Genomic DNA, 18,057 nt, shown 5'->3' on the forward strand with positions numbered 1-18,057 from the left:
GGAAGGGAAGTGCTTATCGGGGAAGAAAAGAAGAAACAAGGAGCACATTGTAGGCTCAACTCAAAATGTTGCTGTTCATCCTTAGCTCCCATTGATACTACAGGACTACTCTCTTGGAAAAGGTGACAAAAGGCTCATGAGCAAACATTTAAATTGGCTGAAGATTTTTTGAAGAGGTTTTCTGCTGCCAGGAAATGCAGATCTATTAACACTGAGCATTCTGCAATAAATCTAAGTAAAGTGCTCTCAAAAAATGCTAAACAAACTTAAAAAAAATCCATTTCAACTTTATCAACACCCAATACTTCTGAATTTCATTTTGAAATAACACCTGGTTTTGGAACATGCTATGTGCAATCTAATATAATAGCATGCTTTAAAAATATAAGTGAAATAATTTCCACTCACTGATTCATTTATTTATTTATTATTATTATATTATATATTATTATATTATATATTATATTGTATTATATTATATTATATTATTTATTATTATTATTTATTTATTATTATCATGAATATTTCATTACCAGAACTTGTAAAAAAATATTCTGATTTGGAAAAAAAAAGTCAAATTAAGGACTTTTCCTGTAGCACGTGCTTTCTCTGAGATAGGAAGTTGATTCAAAGCATACACTGAAATTAGTTGGACACCCATTGGTTTCAGTGGAGCTGATCTATGAGGAGATCTTGAAGAACAGAAGGAAGAAACAAGTGACAACAAATTGAAGGAATTCCTTTTTAAACAATGCCTTACCAAGATATACAATGATCGCTTGGTCCTGCCTTTGATGTACCACTCCCCAAAGCTTTAACTTTGTTAATACAGGAAAAGCAGAATTGGGCTTGAATCACATCTGTTCTCAGACACACTAAAATTAACTAATGAGATACCACTGACTGTAGCATGTATTTGTATCTAGGTTGGTAAGACTATACCAAAGTCTAATGTTACATAGACAACATTCAATAACCAATGGATACTAATTTCTGTGATTTGTCACATGCCCCTTAGTGAAGTCAAAGCCTTGTTTTGTGCTGTTTTCTAGAAATATCCATTACACTTCAAAAGTAAGACAAAGCTATTTGAAACAGTATTTATTAAGCTAAAATCTTATCTACTATACCAGAACCCATTTGTTTTGCAAACATAATAATATATAGTCTCTTCTGGATAAACATCTAAAGATACACAAAGCTTAAGCTGAACTGATTCATGGGCAATATTGTTTAGACAAAATATGAAACAAGGTTAATATTAGCACCCAGGTTGATTATAACTCAGTAGTTCACTGAAAATTAAGCTTTTATAATGGGAATGTTGATTGTAAGAGCACAAACACTGCTTCTGAAATACAGTTTTGAGCAAGCTCCATCAAGGAGTGTTTTGTAAATGAATAATGGCTTTGCTTAAAGCCAATCAACATCAAGTGTGTTAAAAAAGATGAAATAGTGCTGGAAGGCAGTGGGAGGTAGAGGAGCCTCAAAGTGCAAACAGGTGCTGATCTCCCTCCAGGGGGGATTGAGTGGCACAGACCTTACAGGCCTGTCACTTCTGATCAAAGCAAGCTCCAAGACCACATAATCACCATCACCCACCTTTTAAAGGATGCCCTTATTTATCATCTGTCAGTGTTAATAACTTGGCTACTCTGTCTAAAATAGTTAAGGACATTACACAAGGATAACATTTCAAATTTTTTTAAAAGAAATGTGTAAATGTTTTAAACCAAAATGCACTGAAGTTCCTCCTTTGAGGCCATCTGTTGTTGGAGACCACCTGTCATCAAAAGACCACCTGAGCACATAATATCCCATCATTACAGAACTATCCCCTTGAAGCCATAGATTTTAAGTGTTCGAATAAGAAGGGTGTATGTTACAGACATTGTCGTTACTTGGCTTTTCATATAGTTTGAAGCCATAGGATGACAGCCATATGTGAATAATGGCTTCATAATAACATACATATGAAATGCTACTTTGGGAAAAATCTGATAAGAGATCTGAACATTCCTTGACTGAGCTCCTCATCCTTTCAACTGTGGTGCTTGCACTGTACTCTTCAAAGTGTCCTAATACATCATACCTAAAACAAAACTTTGAGAGTACTGAGCTTAATTTCCTTTCTATTTATAAGCAGCATTGGCATTTTACTGAGAAACACGACATATTATTGTAAATGGAAGAGATTTTTTGTGTTTTCTTTTTTCTTGCATCTAATTTTTCCTTTCTGATCTCATATTCTTATCTCAGTAATCTCTATTCAATAAACAAAAGTACTCCACCAAACTACCCTCTCCAAAAAAACAAACTTTCTGTCTTCTTCTGTCCCTAACATATACAGATGCTACCTGAATGCTGAGACCTAACCTGCATCATCTTAATCTGCACCGTTGGAGACAATTTCTACCCTCATGGGTAATCTACAGCTCCCACAGGAGAGAACAGTGGCCTTGTATACAACCATGTGGCAAACATTAGATTCTTGATTGGTGTATGCATACACTAACAATGTCTTTTTTTTTTTTTTTTTTTTTTTTTTTGGAGATATTTTAACTGAGCAAAACTGTATCAAGTTAAGCACCACCGGACTGTAATAAAATATCCTCTCCAGAAGGAAGTTCTGGACTTGCATTCCTTCCTCGACAAGTTTCCTATGGAGTGACTGAATTGTTAATATATTCATATGTAAATACTTTTCTTCAAAATATTCCGATAAGCAAATACCCAATAGGCCTTGACAGTATGTATAAAAAAATCCTAACAAATTCAACAGATAAAAATGCCAATATGATTTTACTGAAATATAAAATTACCATGAAAATAAAGATGTTCAATAGAGAATACTTCTGAGATATTTTCTCAAAGACTTTTTGGTTGCTATTATTTTTAACTAATATGCAGACTTCTAAGACAAGAATAAAATTATCTGTTAAATTATTAATAATACTAAATTAAATCACTGACATATTGTGAAAATAAGCATCACTTTCCCTTAACAGCTGTAAGCTTCCAACTCCTTATGTGGCAACTTCAATACTAAACTGTTAAGACTTTTCAGAGTTACAGGACAGTAAGAAGTACAATTTTTGAAATAACTCATTCTTAATGTCCTTAAACAACATACTCTGCTACATTTACTGTACACTATTCCTGGAGTAATAAAAGCAGCAGCATTATATACTTGAAGAATCTAGTTTGCTTACTAGTTAAAAACAAACAAACAAAAACACTGCAAAGGGGAAATAAAATCCAAATTCCTACTTTACAGTTTAGGAAGAATCTACTGGTGACATGAGGCACCTAGCCAGGCATTCAAATGTGGCATTTTCCTAAAAGAACATGCAGTTCTGCTCTGGTGCCAATGAAGGGCCTAAGCTGACATTTGATAAAGCTCAGAATGGCAGCAGGAGTCCAGCCATTGCTGAACATCTTTCTTCATTTTTTGTTTCCTCTTCCAGAATCCTAGTAACAGACTGAAAAATATATGATCAACGATGAAAGCAAGTAAATTTCTATAGTCAGCAAAAACAGTGAGATGCTGATTTCAGAGGGCATTACATTTTAGGGTGAAGCATTCTCTAAACAAATCTGCCACCAGTAAAACAAGCACTAACCTTTATGTCAGATGAAATTTGTGTGAAGACACATTAGTGGCAAGGTGCACACAATACTGACAAGGTGACATGTATAATAAAAAAACACATGTTTAAAGACTCCTATAGTAAATTGCAATACACAGATAATTTGAAAATGTATTTCTTGGGATCTAATGTAATTGATTTTAACTAGAACATACACAGATGCAAAAGCATTAATTCAGTAGTTTCATAAGTGAATTTGTGTAGTGCAATGTCCTACTTTGGCTCCAGGAGGGTGTGCTGTGTCAGGATTAACTTCCAGGGCATCCACCAGGTTGTGCATCAAACAGTGGCATGTACGCACAAAGGCAGAACAATATCCCCCCCACCTCCCCCAGATAAATTTGATACAGAAAACTGCTTCACATGTGCGCATTTTAGACATAAAGTTGATTCATAATACCTGCAAGATCATTTTTGTCATTACTAGAAACACTTTAAAAGACTACATATATGCAGCGCTGCACATATTCTTGAAAAACCAGGCCACTAAAAAAGTCCTTTTTTATAACTTTTCTAACCACTGCAACGTGACCATCACAAGGATCCACACTCTACCAAAGTCCATTAAGACCTCTCTCTGTAATGAAATTCCTGATAAAGGGTTTTCTAGAACAGCCTGCGTGAGAAAGTGAGGTTACATTATTATCTCATCAGGTGATCACACAGCCTGTTAGTTAACTGCATGGAAAACTACAGGTTCATAAAAATCACGCTCCGCTAAAAACTTTTTGAAAACATATTTACAGTTTTAATCAGATAGTTTTCCTAAAGAAGTATTTAAATTCCATATTCAGATTTCCCCTCTTCTTTCCCCTGATCTTTCCCTAAGCCTTTTCCCAAATAATAGTGATATATTTGGTAATGTTAGAAGGGAAAAAACTCCCTGAAGAGTAGAGACTGGAGTGTATTCAAACCGTGCAGAAGTGAGCCAGCTATCTTTAACATGCTAAACATACCCTATGCAAATTTGAAAGGGGTGTTAACCAAGGATCATTGTTGTAATCTCAGTGCTTTGTAAACATGGTACTACCCTACATGACTGCAGCTTTTTTACAGCACTAAAGCTTCTTCCCATTCCGTTTCTCAATTGCAGAGGTTCACAGAAAGATGTAACTTCAAAATCCATTTATTTAATTTCAACTTGCAAGTTCTTTTGAGCAATTATTGTTCTATCTGCTTATACTTGCAGCCAAGTATAATAACAGATATTGTATTCAAAGTGTGCTTTTTATCAAATAATTGAAGAAACAAGTTTATTAACCACAAAGCACATCAGAGAAAGTTTAGAACACACAAAATTATCAAACTAAAGAACATATTTTATTTTTAATAAAATAGTGGAGCATGAAAAATAATTGTATATTACAAATATATACAGCCAAAACTGCGCACCCCCAGCACAGTAAAGAGCATCATTCTATACAAAGCTTCCCTTTGCAGAATCTAGTGCTTCTTGATCTATTCATAGTTAGAATTTGTTTAACAATAGAAAGAGTCAATAAGCCCTTTGGGTCTCTTTGAATTGACCTCCCCACCCACCCCCTTTTTTTTTGCACAAATCAGTCCAAACGTGTATAACATTGGCTTGATTTCCATTAAAAAGCCACAAAATGTAACACTAAAGGGTTTCTGAGGACTAGACCTCTTAGTTCTTTTGTTAAGAGATTTCTTTTGTTGTCTTTATGTACAGCAAAATACTTGTTTCTCTTTTCATGTCATGGTAAGAAAAAAAATGTATTGCACATTATTCTTATTCATAAAGTTTGTGTCTGGTGCAGGAAGTTTCTCTTTTAGTGAAAGAATATTGGTGAGCATTATAGATTGAACCTATTTTTAGGCACTGCAAACCCACTAAGCTGAGATGAATTGTAAAGGATTTCTCTCTCTCTCCCTCTCTCAAAGTTAGCATGGAAGTTGCTTTCAGAGATCGCCTGCTTTCTGAGGACAGGCCTCTTGGGGACCTTAGAGGACAATGAGCACTTCGGCACTTTTCAAAGAATATCTTTGCTCCATGAGACTTTGCTGTACCTTGTTACTCAGAAACCTGTAGGAAATCCAGCTCAGCTACACAACAAAAGTTAAACAGGGTGTTTTGTTTGTTTTGTTGTTGGGCTTTTTTTCTTTTAAACATCTGACAGATGGATGAAGTACTTAACTACAATTAATAACAGAAAAGCCTGCTTTAATTCACAATATTTCTTTCACTGAAAACCTTTCCATAAGTATATTTACCTTCAGTATTTTACCAGGTCCTGAATTCAGCATGACACGTTTTTTGCCTTGAGATATTAAACTGTCCTCTGACAAAAAAAAAAAAAAAAAGCACCATTTATTTTTTAATTTCTGGCTGATACTGTGGACATTTATAAGTCTGTAAGGTGAGACGTAATCTTGTCTAAAAAATATTCATACACAAGTGGGTGGTTGTAACGTTGATTCATATTTTGCAAGGTGAGATTTCTGTGGATGTTGAGGTTTTTTGTAGATTCCACTACTTGTAATAACACTTGCAGGTTTTCTCCTACTTCTCTTCTTTAATCTTCGACTACAAACATTTTGCCAGGACTGAAGAGTCTTGGAAGTCCAGATCCACATACCACTAGTAATGCCCACGACTAATAACATAAAAATTTTGACCATGAAAATTTCTACTGCTGGAATAGAATTATTCATTGTGCAGTCCAAGTTTTTAGTCTGATTGTTCATCTTGCATTTCTGTTGAGTTGCCACAATTTTCCAATAATCCATATTAAGTCTTTCATAAAAATAGCAAGCTATCACGCAAGTTGCAGGCACTGTATACAAGACTGAGAAGACACCAATCCTGACCATCAGCTTCTCCAACTTGTCAGTATTTTCTCCACCTGTTTTCATCACCCTCCTGATATGAAAAAGGGCCACAAACCCAGAAAGAATAAAAGAAGTGCCAATGATTAGATAACAAGCCAAAGGAATGAGTACAAACCCAGTCAAGGCATTCACATCCATGCTTCCAACATAGCACAACCCTGTCAGCTCATCTCCAGCCACCCTTCTCATAACCAGGATCATTATGGTCTTCACAGCCGGTATGGCCCAGGCTGCCAAATGAAAGTAGCTACTGTTTGCTTCAATTGCTTCGTGCCCCCATTTTTTCCCAGCCGCCAGAAACCAAGTTAAAGTCAAGATTACCCACCACAAGGAGCTCGCCATACCAAAGTAATACAGAACCAGGAACACAATGGTGCAGCCAGTGCTCTCCAGTCCTTCCTGGATGACATAGAGCTGGCCGCTGTCCTTATCACAGGCGATGCTTTCAGCACCTGAAAAGAGGCGAATAATGTACCCCACCGAGTAGACACAGTAGCACATAGACAGGAAGATAATGGGCCTCTCGGGGTACTTGAAACGCTGTGGATCTATCAGAAATGTGAGTACAGTAAAAGCACTGGAGAAGAAGCACAGAATGGACCAGATGGCAATCCAAATGACAGCAAACTGCTTGTCATCCCAGCTCCAGTAAACATCAACCCCTGGGGTGCAGAGCGGTGCGCAGGAAGCACTCTTTTCCACATGGTGGAACTTGCCGGGGTTTTCACAGGAGGTTCTGCTCAGGCTGTCCTTGTGCTGCTGCAGGTCATGGCCACCACTGGGCCGCTGTGGCCGGAACATGGGCGGCAGCATGCTGGATCCTCTGGGTGGCTCGTCCGATCCATTGTTGGGGGCTTCCATGCACAGGTAATTGGGGTCATTCTTGTTGGGCAGTTTGCTGCAGTCTAAGGAGTCTGGCCACTTAAAATTGAACTGCTCCATAATGGGAGAGCATTTCAGCCTCGCCTGCTCGCACATGACCCTGCAGGCTGGGATCGGTGTAGAAACTTGCTCCGTGCACATAGGGGCATAAAGGGAGCAGAGGAAAAACTTCAGATGGCTGTGGCAGCCATACTCCACCAAGGGGGCAAACTCGTGCAGCTGGATGGCAGCTTCCCTCTGGTTCTCGTGTCCCATCAGGTTCGGCATCCTCGTCATGTTGTACCCTATATCCTTGCACATGGGGATTTCTATGGGCTGGCACCTCCCGTCGCCAGGCCGGTCGATGTCGATGGAGCTTATCCCGGCGCAGGAGCCGCTCAGGCAGCACAGCACCAGCACGGCCCGCAACAAGCTCCGGGCCCCCGGCCCCATGCTGCCGCGGGGGCGGCCGGAACGCGGCTCCCTCCGGAGGGCGCCTGGCACTAGGGCGGCCGGGAAGGGGGCCGGGGGGGCGGCAGCCACTTCAGCGGCCGCCCGGCTGCTGCCCGGCCCGGGACGGCCCCCGGCCTTCGCGAGGGAGCCGGGCGGCGGGGCAGGGCAGCGCGGACCTCAGCATAGCCCGGGCCGGGGGCAGCGAGTACCGCCCGGCCCCGACCCCGACCGCAGCCCCGGAGGCAGCGCGGAGGGGCGGCCGGGGAACGCCGCGACCGGGCGGCACGGGGAGCAGCGCCCCCAGTCCTCAGCTGCGCCAAACTTACTGCGGGGAGCCCGTCAACTTTCTTGTCCCCGGGCTTCCACTTTTGCGGTCCGTTTTTCCACCGCCCTTCCTCCTCCTCCTCGTCCTGGTTCGAGCACTCAGAGCCGCTCACCGCCCCTGTCCCGGGCGGGTCCCTCGGGGCTTTGCCTCTCCCAGATCCGCGCTTTCTCGCCGAGAGGTAGGGATGGTCGTGTCCGAGCGTGGAGTAAAGGAGGAGGAAATCTCTAAACTATCGAACAGGGGGGGCTCGAAAAGGTGCCCGGCGCCCCCCCGCCACCCCGGGGCTGGCTCTGCAAAGGGCCGGCTCCGCGCCTGCCTGGGGGCGCCCCGCTCCGCTCCCCCCACATCGGCGGCGATGGCCCGGCTGGAGCAGCCCGGCTGCTCAGGGGGCGGCTGAGGCCGAGGATGAAGTAGAATAAAAAAAATCAAAACCTGCACAGGGTCCGCCTCGCATACGACATCCACTTTGCATGAGAAAGGTGAAGCTGACACGGTGATTACTTTCCAATCACTCGGAACGTCTTGAAACCTCCTTAAGGACCCCTACAGGTTCTCCTTGATCAGCACAGATTAGAAAATGCCCCATTTGTTTCTTTCTCTCCTCCTGCCTTTCTCCTTTCCCTCCCGGTGCCCTCCCTTGAAAGTTTAACAAGATTTGTCTCTAGAAGGCGTCAGCCTAACCTCCCTCGCACAGGTAGGAGGGGAGCCAGGAGAGGAGCGCCGCAGCCTCCGTGTCTTCTAACGAGAGGGCTGAAGGTGGTGCCTCCCCGGCTGCCTTTATTGGAGGGAGGGCAATGCTTTAACAGGGAGGATGTGGGGAGGAGGATGCGTTTTATGGCGAGTGCTATAAACTCTCCGCTGCCAGGGTCATAAAATACGGTTGCTTTCAGCCTGGAATCTCAGCTGTTTTCATATGTCGTGCTTTGTCTCGAATTCCTAACTGAACAGGACAGGCGGGATTGCTGAAAAAGTACCTGATTATGGTTTTAATCACGGTATGGCATCTCTCGAAAAGTAGCTTTTCTTTTTCTTTTCTCCTCACACAAGAAACCCAAAGAGGACTAGAGATATACCCTTGGGAAAGTGACTTCATCCTCTATAGAAATGATACAGATTTTGGAGACGGAGATCATTTTAAAGTGAGTTGTGCTTACTTTTTAAGTTAACCTTTGAGATTAATGCTGCTTATTGGTCCAGCAGAGCTAGAAGGAGGAAGTTAAATCCCCAGCCCACCCAAAATAAAACTCACAATTCTACACACTGAAAGGAGCACTGTGATCAGAACTCAGATGATTAGCTCTACTTTATTACTACTATTATTGTTAATTTACTTTGAACTTAGTTTTAGCAAACATACTAACAAAGGAGGAGAATCTTTCTCTTCATTCACGCTTGCCCCCACAAACCGGGCTCCTTTCCATTAGTGCCTGCTTCTTATCAGAATGAACACGGATTCTCCTGGAAACTACCAAATCCCATAGGGTCAGAGTTAATACCCCACCAGTCTCTAGAAAGGAAACTGTTGGCTTCCTCAGTTGTGATAAGGGTGAAATGGATCCAAGCAAGGACAACAGACCAGGGCTGATGTTTGTCTTTGAAAACCCTGAAGATGCAGCTAGTTTTTGCTTAGAAGTAAAAGCCACCATAAACATGGTTTAACATAGTACTGTTTTTTGTGGCTTTTCAGTGGATTGAGGAGATCACACTTATAAAGTATTGGTCTTAGGGGCTGACCTTTCTTGGGCACTTTTAGATTCCTTAGGGGATGTTATAAATGCAGGCAGTGTTACGTGCAAAAAAAGCTTTATTTTAGTGTGTCTGTGTGCATGTATGTGTGTGAGAGCGAGTGTGTTGGGACATTTCCATTCTTCATTAATCTAAGCCTGTTTTCTTAGTATTTGTATGCATCCTGATTCCTCTGCTGCAGCGCTCAGCTGGGGGTAGTAGGGAAGCGTGGGGAAAGCTTTTACAAGGAACAGCCACCTTTAAAAAGTAAAACTTAAAAAACACTTCAGATGAACGTATTATATATTTGTTTTGTTTGGCTTGATTATTTGGGAGGTTGTTTTCCCTATTTTCAAGAAATATTTTTGAAAAGCATTTTATATCACCATTCACAATGAAATAATCCAGAAAAATACACAAAATAAAACGTGGCATGGTTTGTTCTGTCTTACTGATAGCAACCTTTTTCTCCTAAGTGGGAAAAAAAGAAATACAAATAAAAACAAGAAAAATAAAAAATAAAAACAGCCAAACCTTTGTAATCGTGTCTCTCTTTAATTGATTTTTTATGTGACAATTTAATTCAGCCTTGTTTTCCCAGCCATTATTTTAGCCCTTACATCCTGCTTTAGATCATTTATTTCACTTTCTATATTTTAAAGAGCTATCTAGGAGTATATCCCATTCAATGAGCTTGAGTCAGTGAAACTAATAAATAGAACATTATTATAGAAAAATGAGAGCGCTGAGAAATCAGCAACTGGAAGATACCTCTGTAACTAATAAATGAAAAGAGCCTTTTGATGGCTCCAGCTGAAAAGATATTTTATTTTATTTTTTTTCTCCTGTGTGTGGGATTTGAGATGTGTGATTCTATGGAGCAGCCAGGCACCCCTGCTGCTAGGCCCTGGCTAGGAGTTGGCCCCCCTCTGGCAAATGTTATGGAGAATTGGGAGGAATTTTATGGCTGTCTTTTCCCTCAGCTCTTTTTTCTTTTGTCTTCTTTGAAGAATGACTTTAGACATTTTATTTACATATTTAACCATGGATGAAAGAGGAAAAAGAAAGCATTTGGGCCGTTGTGGGAATAGTGATATGTTTAAATTAATGGAAATCTTATTAGGCTTCTAAAATTTTAAGCAAAAGATTTTTAATGAAACTTTATAATTAAACATGATTTCAAATAATGTGCCAACTCACAGGAAAGATATACTTCTCCCTCCAGCTATCCATCTCCCCACTTCCCCAAAAAGTGCAGAAGAATCATCTGTATCTAAAAGTCCAGCTCATGTTCTGTCCTGTAAGCAAAAGCTTAAAAAAACCTGAATATTTAATAAGGGATGTCAAAATTTAAACCATAACTAAATATTTTGTAGGTATAGTGAAGCATAAACAAGACAAGAAAGAAGCCCACCCTCCCCCATCCACGGAATGGCGAAGTTTAATGCTGTGTAATCTATTGCAGTGACAGTGTAATAAAATACTTTGATATGGGTAATGGTGAAAATCAAAGTTACATCTACTCTATGCATGTTGGAGTCAATGGAAATTACAGTGCTAGGCAGGGTTTTCTGAAATGGGATTAAAGAGAACACAAATAATGCCTTTGAGATAAAATGTTCTGACATTCAGCAGTGGAGAGTAATGAAATGATAAACTTGGGGAGCTAAAGAGTTAATTAATACATTTAGGAATTTTAGGAAAATAATGATCTATTATGTAATGATCAAAAAAATGATCTATTACATAAGAAGTGCGTTATGATAGAACATGAACCGGTATCGACGATGTTATGTGTAAAAAGTCTGTAGCTCTCCCTGTATTTCAGGTGCAATATTTTCAGCCATCTGTTCATTACACAAAAAGAGAGCAGTTTAATGTTAGTCCTACTCAATAATCCTATCCTCCTCCATATTTTGTACTGAATCATTCTGACACTTTTTAGCTTCTTGCATCTGGTAGAATTTGTTACCAAAAGAGATGTATAACATGTTTTTTAAAAAGTTAGCCATGCAGTAGGTAGTGACTGTAAAAGAAAAAAAGATCAAACCAAAAAAAAAAAAAAAGAAAAAGAAAAAGAAAGCTGATAAGAATTTATCCATTTTATAAGCCAGCCTTTCTTACTGAATCTCCACTAGATATTTATAAAATTAAATGGCGTGAAGAAAATGTTTACTTTTTAACCCAATTGGCTCATATTTTCCTAGCCCCAGAATCTTTGTACCAGTTTTCCTCCAATGTTTAAATAAACATGACTGCCTAATAGGAAAAGCATACTGAGAAATATCCCCATGCAAGTGTGAATATTCACAATGCACAAAAGTTTTAATTACCTTAGAAAGCCACCACCACCAACAGTTAAAAGAATTAAAAACAAAAACAAATCATAAATGGATGAGTGGGTTGTATAGTATCGCTCTAATACAATTTAGCTGGCTATTTTAAGGGCACTTCCCTTGAAATGTGGTTTGAAATATTACCAAAGGTTCGACGGGGTGCATTAGTGTGAATTGCAAATCAGAACATTTCTTTAATCCCCTTTTCATGGCCTGGCTTCGGATCAGTGGCATCTAAGGGACTCCCCACTGATTCTGGCTCAGGCAGAACCATTCACTGGGGCAGCTTCCCTCCTCTATTCCCACAGTCCAGAAAACAACACCACAGACAGACACCCTCCAAGTAAATTAGATTAAACTCCTTCTTTTCCACAGCACATTAGCCTTTTCACTGCCCAGGATTCATTATTCAGCTACTCTTAATTTAAAGATACAGTATTTTTCTCCTCTTAGGAACAAAACCAACAAACAGAATGAAAGCAAAAACAAAATTAAAAAAAAAAAAAAAAAGACTGTTAGTCAGAAATAAACCCAGTAATTCTAAAATTATAGGAAGGTAGAATATCCTTTTTGTTTATGCTCTAATACTGCAGGGATAGTATCTTTTTAAAGCACAGGCCATTTCAGCAAGTTCTATAGAGACATAAACAAGGAAAGGCATAGTAAAAAAGAAGATGTACACAGATTTTCTTCTCTTATATGCACTATTCAATAAACTTCATTCATCATTCCTTTTGCATGCACTGTTTGCATAATATCTTGGAGCCAGATCTAGACTCGTAAAGACATACATACGGTGAAAACTACACGTGATAGCAGGGATTCATTTTTTCTGTTCTAGTCATTGCCCCCCTTATGTTCCTTCTAAAAGTTCTTCTCACTTACTTTTCAAGATAAAAATGATCTTTTTTACGACTCCCTCACTCTGCTTTCAGGTATGAGTGCGCACCTCTTCACAAATACCAATGCAAGCAGACAGGAGCTGTAAGATCCCAAGCTGGCCATCTCTTGGATCTCAAGGGACTACACTCGCAGCGTTGCATCAGGAATTGCTGGCATGTGAACCTAAACTTCACACTTCTGGGTGCTATTTTACATAACCTAGAGTACCTGTGTACCACCTGGATGGTGCAAAAGGAGAAAAGTTATAATCTCCGTTCCTTTAATCTTCTCTGGTTTAAAAAACAAAGCACCATGCTACTGAAAAATCTTTGCTCCTCGTGCTGCTTTGTAAGGCATCATGGAAGTATCTTTACAATCAACCTCTACTGCAAGCTAGATCTGCAGCATCTAGCTTTCAGAGAACTGGAAGAAGAACTTTATTTTTCTTTGGAAGATCCTGAAAGATACTCTCAGTGCCTGCAGCTCCCAGTTGTAGTTTCAGTTCCTTTCTAAATTAGCACCTAGATTATGGAAAAAGATGACTGGGTAGATGAAAGCAGTCTGAAGTATACAGCAGTATTTCTGACATATGCATGTTACTCTATTTTACCTGAGTTTGCAGCTGATGAAAGATGTTGTGTCTGACCTTCCTTGGTCCACCAAGGACCTTTACACCTAGGCAATAGAATCATAGAATCATAGAATATCCTGAGTTGGAAGGGACCCTTAAGGATCATCAAGTCCAACTCTTGACACCGCACAGGTCTACCCAAAAGTTCAGACCATGTGACTAAGTGCACAGTCCAATCTCTTCTTAAATTCAGACAGGCTCGGTGCAGTGACAACTTCCCTGGGGAGCCTGTTCCAGTGTGCAACCACCCTCTCTGTGAAGAACCCCCTCCTGATGTCAAGCCTAAATTTCCCCTGCCTCAGCTTAACCTCGTTCCCGCGGGTCCTGTCACTGGTGTTAATGGAGAAAAGGTCTCCTGTCTCTCGACACCCCCTTACGAGGAAGTTGTAGACTGTGATGAGGTCTCCTCTCAGCCTCCTCTTCTCCAGGCTGAACAGGCCCAGTGACCTCAGCCGTTCTTCGTACGTCTTCCCCTCCAGGCCTATCACCATCTTTGTAGCCCTCCTCTGGACACTCTCCAACAGTTTCATGTCCTTTTTATACTGTGGTGCCCAGAACTGCACACAGTACTCGAGGTGAGGCCGCACCAGCGCAGAGTAGAGCGGGACAATCACCTCCCTTGCCCTACTAGCGATGCCGTGCTTGATGCACCCCAGGACACGGTTGGCCCTCCTGGCTGCCAGGGCACACTGCTGGCTCATATTCAACTTGCTGTCTACCACGACCCCCAGATCCCTCTCTTCTAGGCTGCTCTCCAGCGTCTCATCACCCAGTCTGTACGTGCAGCCAGGGTTTCCCCGTCCCAGGTGCAGGACCCGGCACTTGCTCTTATTGAACTTCATACGGTTGGTGATCGCCCAGCTCTCCAACCTATCCAGATCCCTCTGCAAGGCCTTTCCACCCTCATTCGAGTCCACGACTCCTCCAAGGTTGGTGTCATCAGCAAACTTGCTCAAAATACCTTCTACTCCTACACCCAGATCGTTTATAAAAATATTGAAAAGTACCGGCCCTAAAATGGAGCCTTGAGGGACCCCACTAGTGACCGCCCGCCAGCCTGACGCAGCCCCATTTACCATAACCCTTTGGGCCCTGCCCGTTAGCCAATTGCTCACCCATTGTATGATGTTTTTATTTAGCTGTATGGTGGACATTTTGTCCAGTAGGATCCTATGGGAGACCGTGTCAAAAGCCTTGCTGAAGTCCAAAAAAATCACATCAGCTGGTTTCCCTTGGTCCACCATACGGGTGATCTTATCATAAAAGGAAATCAAGTTAGTTAGGCAGGACCTACCCTTCACAAACCCATGCTGGCTGGGACCAATGACTGCTTTGTCCCCCAGGTGCGCCTCAATAAGTTCGAGAACCATCTTCTCCATGATTTTACCAGGCACTGACGTGAGACTGACAGGCCTGTAATTGCAAGGGTCTTCTTTCTGACCCTTCTTGAAAATCGGCACAATAGTCTTATGGAAATCTCCCTTCTCTGCTAGTATACTTTTGCAACACTGTAATCTTCCTGCTGGCCATGCATATGATCACCTGAATACCATTCAATTCATTTTTCTCATTAATACTGTATCTTTAAATTGCCTAAGCAATGCCATTAGCATTTTGACACCTCTGGTCTCAGCAGGGACTTTCAGAAGTAATATGTTGGTAATAAATACTTTTATTCCTGTGACAGCAAGGTCTATTTTGCTAATATGAAGTACCTCTCATTCATTGAACTTCCAGAGAAATATACAAAAGCCCATTTATGTGAGAGGTACCCTACTTTGCTCATGTGAAAACTTGATGGGAAATATTAGGCTTTCTTGGCAACATTATAGGACTGACTTTTACTTTTCAAGCTTAAAATCTCTCTTTAAGAGAAACAAAATAAACCAAAAAAAAAAAAAAAAAAAAAAAAAAAAGGTGGCTGGGTTTGTAGCTATTTAGGACAGGCCTGAGGATTGAGAGTTTGAGAGGCTTAGTCTCTCTTCCATTAATACTTCTTCGTGCTGTTTTGGTGGTGGAAGAAATGGCCTGTGGGCACTGATGCAAAAGATAATTTCCAGTTGTCTATAACTGTTGAAGTAGTCACATCCCAGCTTCTGTACCAAGCCTGTAATATTCAGAACTGGCTGGGGGCAGACCAGAAGTAAAGAATTAGAATATGCAATTAGAAAGGGAATTAGGTTTATCAGAGAGCAGCCAGGGTAAGCAAACATAAGATGGAAATCTCTCACGCTTTGACAGGAAGCATTGTTTTTGCCCTCAACCCTATGATTTATGAGCTTCAAAGTGTACTTCTTTGTCCACCACCCCCTTTCTGTTATACCTGTTTAATCTTTTATCAGTAACTTAATTCTGGAACCTTTACAACACTTTCTACATCAAAATTATGTTTACATTTTTGTAAAGGTCACCCAACTTGTGTATGCAGAAGGCAATAAATAGGATTAGATATTTGTGGTATTTCTGTAACAGACCAGATTGAAGAAGTCATGAAGCTGATGCACCTATCCAAACAAACAAACAAAAAATCTGAAAATCAGCTTATTTTTAGACTTCTATATTCCCTGGACTTAATATAATAGTTTAAAAATATACCTAGAAGCTTTGACCTACAAAACTTGAAAAATCTCCCTCATTGAAAATCAGTGACAGCTCAAGTGTTTAATTCTTTTACCTGCCTTTTGAAATATCCCTGTTCCATAAGAAGATGGCATTGTCTTTCATCAACGGTACAGTAGCAAAGAGTTTGCATGCAATAGAAAATTCACTTCTCTTTATCCTATATCTTCCAAAAATATTCTTTATTCTGCTATTATCTATATGGTATTTTTCAGTTTGGAAGACTAATTAATACTTTCACAGTCCCTCAGTTAATGCCTATGGGTTTGTCACATAAAATCACAAAGAGAACAATTTTTCTACTTCATTAGAAATCTCTAAACTTTCTCTTACTGAAAACTAACATAGTAGCAAACTTATTTTAGCAGTATAGATAATACATGGTCTTAAAGTCATTTTTATTTGCATGATTTCATAACAGTATTGATTCCAACCTTTAGCGGTTCTTGACCTGTTTTTTTTCCTATCTACTTTGATGTCAAATTAATAGAAGTAAACCTCAGAGGAATAAAAATGTATTGGAAGAGAGTTGAAAGGTGATTCATAACTTAATGCAGGGACCATTCTTGCCCGAATTCAGCTCCTGAGACCATACAACAGATGAAATGCAGTAGCTTTCTGACATGTCCTCCCTTTTGTCCTTGTCTTTGACACTTTAGTAGGTGAGCCAGAGAGACCCAGGCCAGCTCCTCTGCCCGCCGCAGAGGATACCTGGATTCTTACGTGTTCATTAAGTAAATGGTAAAGATTTCTCAGGCCCTTTTATCCAACAGAATTCCTTTACAGCACTACATGTTATATTGTACTGCACTTCACAGTAAAGGTGGTGTCAGCCACAGTAACACCCTTTTCTGAAGTTCTGAGTAAAGGTTTTTTTTTCAGAAGAGAGGCAAGAGACGTTTACCTTCCTAATACCAGACTGGTTTTCTTTGATTTATCACATTATCTCTTCAGAAAGTTTTTACTCTCAACAATATTGAAAAAATCTGGAAAATAAAAAGTTTGGAAACCTGCAGTATACCTTCTCTCATGATATAGACTGCTGTAATATAAACATAGCCTGATATATCAGCCTTCTTAGTGTGTAGAAAACAGAATCCTATATAAACAGCAAAATGTGATACAAAATATGTACACAGCATCAGAAACTGAAAGGATGTCACAGAAAGAAATACAGTTCTGCCATTTTAAATCAAACCCTGCTCCCTCTGCTACATAAAGGTAATCCTCTTATTTCTCTGATGTTTACCAACACCTTTCATTCACTGGACAATGCTCCAAGCCAGGTCTGAAAAGCACACATGGCACACATCAAATTCCCTCTCGTCTCCTTCTTGAAACAATGTGCTGAAAATACCAAAATAGAGAATATACCCTCGATATGGCATATTAATTTAGTGCTGGACAGTTAATGGTGTGCTGCCTGATGTGTACTTCTTGGGAAGCAAACAGGAGAAAGAAGCAGAGAGTGCTTTAGAAAGTCACTGCACGGCAATGTTAGGGAACAGCTTTTGACAGACAACCAAAGATTTCTCCAACTCATGCAGCCACTCAGCAAATTCATGTGCTTGCTGCGTAAGTGGAGCATAGGTGTGTACCAAGCAAGTCTTCTAATTTACTACTGCTTACTCTTGCCTTGCAAACACTGTGATAGCCTTCAGAATATAGAACAAAATCCAGGTATTTTGGCTAAGCATGCAAAAGAATTAGTGAAAACAAAACACA

At 40.3% G+C, this 18,057-nt stretch overlaps 1 protein-coding gene and 1 long non-coding RNA gene across 2 annotated transcripts in view; both read right to left on the reverse strand.

Moving 5' to 3' along the window:
- LOC118174991 overlaps nucleotides 1-18,057 on the reverse strand; it is a 99,400-nt gene that overhangs the window by 47,131 nt on the left and 34,212 nt on the right. The window lies entirely within an intron of this gene.
- Nucleotides 4,949-8,957, reverse strand: FZD10 (frizzled class receptor 10). The gene is made up of 2 exons (XM_035340819.1): nucleotides 8,417-8,957; nucleotides 4,949-8,385 (listed from the first exon to the last, which is right to left on the reverse strand). Exon 2 carries the CDS (start codon nucleotides 7,812-7,814, stop codon nucleotides 6,057-6,059), a length of 1,758 nt encoding a protein of 585 aa, XP_035196710.1. The 5' UTR covers nucleotides 7,815-8,385; nucleotides 8,417-8,957; the 3' UTR covers nucleotides 4,949-6,056.

This window comes from Oxyura jamaicensis, chromosome 15 (assembly GCF_011077185.1).
Source record: "Oxyura jamaicensis isolate SHBP4307 breed ruddy duck chromosome 15, BPBGC_Ojam_1.0, whole genome shotgun sequence".
Lineage (NCBI taxonomy): Eukaryota > Metazoa > Chordata > Aves > Anseriformes > Anatidae > Oxyura > Oxyura jamaicensis.